The following is a 7,500-nucleotide window of genomic DNA, read 5'->3' on the forward strand; positions in this document are numbered from 1 at the left end:
GGACACGTGGAGACAGACAGAGACACGGAGACAAGTGGAGACAGACAAAGCGAGACAGAGGGACACGTGGAGACAGACAGAGACACGGAGACACGGGCAACGGGAGGCAGCTCGTCTAACCAGCCATGGAGTGGAGACATGGTGAGTGACATACACTCTGTGTGTGTGTCTGTGTGTGTGTCTGTGTGTGTGTATGTGTGTGTGTCTGTGTGTGTATGTGTGTGTGTCTGTGTGTGTGTATGTGTGTGTGTCTGTGTGTGTATGTGTGTGTGTCTGTGTGTGTCTGTGTGTGTGTCTGTGTGACTGTGTGTGTGTCTGTGTGTGTGTCTGTGTGTGTGTGTCTGTGTGTGTGTGTCTGTGTGTGTGTCTGTGTGTGTGTGTCTGTGTGTGTATCTGTGTGTGTCTGCGTGTGTGTATCTGTGTGTGTATGTGTGTGTGTCTGTGTGTGTGTGTCTGTGTGTCTGTGTGTATATGTGTGTGTCTGTGTGTGTCTGTGTATGTGTCTGTGTGTGTATCTGTGTGTGTCTGCGTGTGTATCTGTGTGTGTATGTGTGTGTGTCTGTGTGTGTGTATCTGTGTGTCTGTGTGTGTGTGTCTGTGTGTCTGTGTGTGTGTGTCTGTGTGTCTGTGTGTGTCTGTGTGTCTGTGTCTGTGTGTCTGTGTGTGTGTGTCTGTGTGTGTGTCTGTGTGTGTGTCTGTGTGTGTGTCTGTGTGTGTGACTGTGTGTCTGTGTGTGTGTCTGTCTGTGTGTGTCTGTGTCTGTGTGTGCCTGTGTGTGTGTGTCTGTGTGTGTGTCTGTGTGTGTGTCTGAGTGTGTGTGTCTGTGTGTGTGTCTGAGTGTGTGTGTCTGAGTGTGTGTCTCTGTGTGTGTCTGTGTGTGTGTCTGTGTGTCTGTGTGTGTGTCTGTGTGTCTCTGTGTGTGTCTGTGTGTGTGTCTGTGTGTCTGTCTGTGTGTGTGTCTGTTTGTGTGTGTGTCTGTGTGTGTGTCTGTGTGTGTCTGTGTGTGTGTCTGTGTGTGTGTCTGTGTGTGTCTGTGTGTGTGTATGTGTCTGTGTGTCTGTGTCTGTGTGTGTCTGACTGCGTGTGTCTGAGTGTGTGTGTCTGTGTATGTCTGTGTGTGTGTCTGTGTGTCTGTGTGTGTCTGTCTGTGTGTGTCTGTGTCTGTGGTACTACACTGGTACCACACTGGTACCACTACCACACTGGTACCAGAGTGGTAGTGGTACCACACTGGTACCACTACCACACTGGTACCAGAGTGGTAGTGGTACCACACTGGTACCACTACCACACTGGTACCAGTGTGGTAGTGGTACCACACTGGTGGTACCAGAGTGGTAGTGGTAGTACCAGTGGTACCAGAGTGGTACCACTGGTACCACTCTGGTACCACTACCAGAGTGGTACCAGTGTGGTACCAGTGGTACCACACTGGTACCAGAGTGGTACCACACTGGTACCAGAGTGGTACCACTCTGGTACCAGAGTGGTACCACACACTGTGGTACCAGAGTGGTACCACAGTGGTACCACTCTGGTACCACTCTGGTACCACACTGGTACCACACTGGTACCAGAGTGGTACCACTCTGGTACCACTCTGGTACCACAGTGGTACCAGAGTGGTACCACTCTGGTACCAGAGTGGTACCACTCTGGTACCACAGTGTGTGGTACCACTGGTACCACTCTGGTACCACTCTGGTACCAGAGTGGTACCAGAGTGGTACCACTCTGGTACCACTGGTACCACTCTGGTACCACACACTGGTACCAGAGTGGTACCACTACCACACTGGTACCAGAGTGGTAGTGGTACCACTCTGGTACCAGTGTGGTACCACAGTGGTACCACACTGGTACCACTCTGGTACCACACACTGTGGTACCACTGGTACCACAGTGTGTGGTACCAGTGGTTACTAACCGGCTCTCTCCCTCTGTAGGTGCAGCAGGTCGCAGCGCGTCACGTGACCCACGCCACACACCACGTGGCCGTCGTCACCGGCAACGCCCTTAGCAACGCCCGTAGCAACGCCCATAGCAACAGCAACGCCCATAGCAACAGCAACGCCCATAGCAACAGCATCGCCCATAGCAACAACCGCAGTAGTGGTGGTGGTAGTGTAGGTGGTAGTGGTGGTGGTGTAGGTGGTGGTAGTGGTGGTGGTGTAGGTGGTAGAGTAGGTGGTAGTGTAGGTGGTAGTGTAGGTGGTGTAGGTGGTGTAGGTGGTGTAGGTGGTAGTGGTGGTAGTGTAGGTGGTGGTGTAGGTGGTAGTGTAGGTGGTAGTGGTGGTAGTGTAGGTGGTGGTGTAGGTGGTAGTGTAGGTGGTAGTGGTGGTAGTGTAGGTGGTGGTGTAGGTGGTAGTGTAGGTGGTAGTGGTGGTGGAGCGGTGGTGATTCAGAGAGCCACCCTCAGCGTCCGCCTGACGCGGGGAGGCAACACCCGGACCACGAGTGACACAGACGACAGTCGGACCAGAGACAGTCACCCCTCGGATCGCCATGGCAACGGCCAGGGAGATCACCATGGCGACGAGCAGACGCGTTGCCATGGTAACAGCGAGCAGGACAGGCGGAGCGTGAGGGTGTGCCTGAACCTCCGGCGGGGAAGCCGCGGCAACAGCCGGGCGGTTGCCCAGGACAACAGTCGGACCGTCAGTCAGACCGGGGGCAGCCCTGTTGACAGTCAGACAGACTGCAGAGTCAACAGTCAGACAGACAGTCTGAAGGACACCCAGACAGGCGACAGCCCTGGGGACAGTCGGACAGGCTGCGGCGTCAACAGTCAGACAGACAGTCTGAAGGATACTCAGACAGGCGACAGCACTGGTGACAGTCAGACAGGCTGCAGCGTCAACAGTCAGACAGACAGTCTGAAGGACACCCAGACAGGCGACAGCCCAGGGTACAGTCAGACAGGCTGCGGCGTCAACAGTCAGACAGACAGTCTGAAGGACAGTCAGACACACTGCAGCGTCAACAGTCAGACAGACAGTCTGAAGAACAGTCAGACAGACAGTCTGAAGGACACTCAGACAGGCGACAGCCCTAGCAACAGCGAGACAGCCTGCAGCGTCAACAGTCAGACAGACAGTCTGAAGGACACCCAGACAGGCGACAGCACTGGGGACAGTCGGACAGACTGCGGCGTCAACAGTCAGACAGACAGTCTGAAGGACACTCAGACAGGCGACGGGCCTGGTGACAGTCAGACAGACAGTCTGAAGGACACTCAGACAGGCGACGGGCCTGGTGACAGTCAGACAGACTGCAGCGTCAACTGTCAGACAGACAGTCTGAAGGACACCCAGACAGGCAACAGCCCTAGCAACAGCGAGACAGCCTGCAGCGTCAACAGTCAGACAGACAGTCTGAACGACACTCAGACAGGCGACAGCCCCGGTGATAGTCAGACAGACTGCAGCGTCAACAGTCAGACAGACAGTCTGAAGGACACCCAGACAGGCGACAGCACTGGGGACAGTCAGACAGTCTGCAGCGTCAACAGTCAGACAGACAGTCTGAAGGATACTCAGACAGGCGACAGCACTGGTGACAGTCAGACAGGCTGCAGCGTCAACAGTCAGACAGACAGTCTGAAGGACACCCAGACAGGCGACAGCCCAGGGTACAGTCAGACAGGCTGCGGCGTCAACAGTCAGACAGACAGTCTGAAGGACAGTCAGACACACTGCAGCGTCAACAGTCAGACAGACAGTCTGAAGAACAGTCAGACAGACAGTCTGAAGGACACCCAGACAGGCGACAGCCCTAGCAACAGCGAGACAGCCTGCAGCGTCAACAGTCAGACAGACAGTCTGAAGGACACCCAGACAGGCGACAGCACTGGGGACAGTCGGACAGACTGCGGCGTCAACAGTCAGACAGACAGTCTGAAGGACACTCAGACAGGCGACGGGCCTGGTGACAGTCAGACAGACAGTCTGAAGGACACTCAGACAGGCGACGGGCCTGGTGACAGTCAGACAGACTGCAGCGTCAACTGTCAGACAGACAGTCTGAAGGACACCCAGACAGGCAACAGCCCTAGCAACAGCGAGACAGCCTGCAGCGTCAACAGTCAGACAGACAGTCTGAACGACACTCAGACAGGCGACAGCCCCGGTGATAGTCAGACAGACTGCAGCGTCAACAGTCAGACAGACAGTCTGAAGGACACCCAGACAGGCGACAGCACTGGGGACAGTCAGACAGTCTGCAGCGTCAACAGTCAGACAGACAGTCTGAAGGATACTCAGACAGGCGACAGCACTGGTGACAGTCAGACAGGCTGCAGCGTCAACAGTCAGACAGACAGTCTGAAGGATACTCAGACAGGCGACAGCACTGGTGACAGTCAGACAGGCTGCAGCGTCAACAGTCAGACAGACAGTCTGAAGGACACCCAGACAGGCGACAGCCCAGGGTACAGTCAGACAGGCTGCGGCGTCAACAGTCAGACAGACAGTCTGAAGGACAGTCAGACACACTGCAGCGTCAACAGTCAGACAGACAGTCTGAAGAACAGTCAGACAGACAGTCTGAAGGACACCCAGACAGGCGACAGCCCTAGCAACAGCGAGACAGCCTGCAGCGTCAACAGTCAGACAGACAGTCTGAAGGACACCCAGACAGGCGACAGCACTGGGGACAGTCGGACAGACTGCGGCGTCAACAGTCAGACAGACAGTCTGAAGGACACTCAGACAGGCGACGGGCCTGGTGACAGTCAGACAGACAGTCTGAAGGACACTCAGACAGGCGACGGGCCTGGTGACAGTCAGACAGACTGCAGCGTCAACTGTCAGACAGACAGTCTGAAGGACACCCAGACAGGCAACAGCCCTAGCAACAGCGAGACAGCCTGCAGCGTCAACAGTCAGACAGACAGTCTGAACGACACTCAGACAGGCGACAGCCCCGGTGATAGTCAGACAGACTGCAGCGTCAACAGTCAGACAGACAGTCTGAAGGACACCCAGACAGGCGACAGCCCAGGGTACAGTCAGACAGGCTGTGGCATCAACAGTCAGACAGACAGTCTGAAGGACAGTCAGACACACTGCAGCGTCAACAGTCAGACAGACAGTCTGAAGAACAGTCAGACAGACAGTCTGAAGGACACTCAGACAGGCGACAGCCCTAGCAACAGCGAGATAGCCTGCAGCGTCAACTGTCAGACAGACAGTCTGAACGACACTCAGACAGGCGACAGCCCCGGTGATAGTCAGACAGACTGCAGCGTCAACAGTCAGACAGACAGTCTGAAGGACACTCAGACAGGGGGCAGCCCTGGGTACAGTCAGACAGGCTGCAGCGTCAACGGTCAGACAGACAGTCTGAAGGACACTCAGACAGGCGACAGCACTGGGGACAGTCAGACAGACTGCGGAGTCAACAGTCAGACAGACAGTCTGAAGGACACCCAGACAGGCGACAGCACTGGGGACAGTCAGACAGACTGCAGCATCAACAGTCAGACAGACAGTCTGAAGGACACCCAGACAGGCGACAGCCCTGGTGACAGTCGGACAGGCTGCGGCGTCAACAGTCGGACAGACAGTCTGAAGGACACTCAGACAGGCGGCAGCCCTAGCAACAGCGAGAAAGGCTGCCATAGCAACGGCGTCAAGCGGAGCCCCAGCAACGGAGGAGATCAGCGGCAGCAGCAGCTGTGGAACCACGTGGCAAACAGTCAGAGCACGGTCGCCCCTGGCAACCGCCTTGGCAACGGCGCTGGCAACGGCCCTAGCAACGGCCCTAGCAACGGACCTAGCAACGGAGATAACAACGGTCCCAGCAACGGCCCTGGCAGCGGCCCTAGCAACGGAGCTAGCAATGGACATAGCAACGGAGCTAACAGCCCTAGCAACGGCCCTAGCAACGGCCCTAGCAACGGTCCTGGCAACGGTCCCAGCAACGGCCCTGGCAACTGCCCTAGCAACGAGGCTAGCAACAGCTCTAGCAACGGACCTAGCAACGGTCCCAGCAACGGCCCTGGCAGCGGCCCTACCAATGGACCTGGCAACAGCCCTAGCAACGGACCTGGCAACAGCCCTAGCAACGGCCCTAGCAACGGCCCTACCAATGGACCTGGCAACAGCCCTAGCAACGGCCCTAGCAACGGCCCTGGCAACGGTCTTAGCAACGGTCCTGGCAACGGCCCTGGCAACGGCCCTAGCAACGGAGCTAGCAACGGCCCTAGCAACGGCCCTTGCAAAGGTCTTAGCAACGGCCCTGGCAACGGCCCTAGCAACGGAGCTAACAACGGCCCTGGCAACGGCCCTGGCAACGGACCTAGCAACGGCCCTGGCAACGGCCCTGGCAACGGAGCTAGCAACGGCCCTGGCAACGGCCCTGGCAACGGACCTAGCAACGGCCCTGGCAACACGAAGACCGGGATGGACAGCAACAGGACTCCGGATGTAAGACGTCATCAGCATCATCAGCATCAACATCATCATCAGCATCATCATCAGCATCAACATCATCATCAGCATCAACATCATCAGCATCAACATCATCATCAGCATCAACATCATCATCAGCATCAACATCATCAGCATCAACATCATCATCAGCATCAACATCATCATCAGCATCAACATCATCATCAGCATCAACATCATCATCAGCATCAACATCATCAGCATCAACATCATCAACATCATCAGCATCATCATTATCAGCATCATCAACAACATAATCAACATATTCAGCATCATCATCAGCATCATAATCAACATAATCAGCATCATCAGCATCAGCATCATCACCATCATCAGCATCATCAACATCATCATCAGCATCATCAGCATCATCATCAGCATCAGCATCATCAGCATCTTCATCAGCATCATAACCATCATCAACATCATCATCAGCAGCATCATCAGCATCATCACCATGATCAGCATCATCATCAACATCATCATCAGCATCGTCAGTATCATCATCAGGATCATCATCAGCATTATCATCATCAGCAGCAACAGCATAATCAACATCAACATCATCAGCAGCATTCTCATCAGCAGCATAATCATCAGCATCATCAGCAGCAGCAGCAGCAGCATCATCACCATCATCAGCATCATCATCAACATCATCATCAGCATCATCATCAGCAGCATCATCGGCAACATCATCAGCATCATCAGCAGCAGCATCAGCAACATCATCAGCATCAACATCATCAGCAGCAGCATAATCATCATCAGCAGCAGCATCATCATCAGCATCATCAGCAGCAGCATCATCAGCATCACCATCACCACCACCTCCACAATCACCACCATCACCACAACCACCATCACCACCACCGTAATCTAATTAACGCTGTGCGTGTCTGTCTGTGTGTGTATGTATGTGTGTGTATATGTGTGTGTGTGTCTGTGTCTATGTGTGTGTGTATGTGTGTATATGTGTGTGTCTCTGTGTGTGTATATATGTGTGTGTATGTGTGTGTCTGTGTGTGTTTGTGTATATGTATGTGTG

The 7,500-nt window shown here is 54.6% G+C and overlaps 1 protein-coding gene across 1 annotated transcript in view; it reads left to right on the top strand.

The window, feature by feature from the left end:
- The window catches only part of LOC116958805 (uncharacterized), a 21,535-nt gene that overhangs the window by 667 nt on the left and 13,368 nt on the right, over window positions 1-7,500 (top strand). Inside the window, exons 1-2 of the mRNA XM_076058954.1 lie at window positions 1-141; window positions 1,947-6,428. The exon at window positions 1-141 is cut by the window's left edge and continues 667 nt beyond it. Of these exons, the coding sequence (XP_075915069.1) occupies window positions 1-141; window positions 1,947-6,428 (4,623 nt within the window). The remainder of the gene's footprint in view (window positions 142-1,946; window positions 6,429-7,500) is intronic.

Source organism: Petromyzon marinus (genome assembly GCF_048934315.1).
Source record: "Petromyzon marinus isolate PM22_M1 ecotype Great Lakes invasive population chromosome 83 unlocalized genomic scaffold, UKy_Petmar_22M1.pri1.0 chr83_unloc.1, whole genome shotgun sequence".
Classification (NCBI taxonomy): domain Eukaryota; kingdom Metazoa; phylum Chordata; class Hyperoartia; order Petromyzontiformes; family Petromyzontidae; genus Petromyzon; species Petromyzon marinus.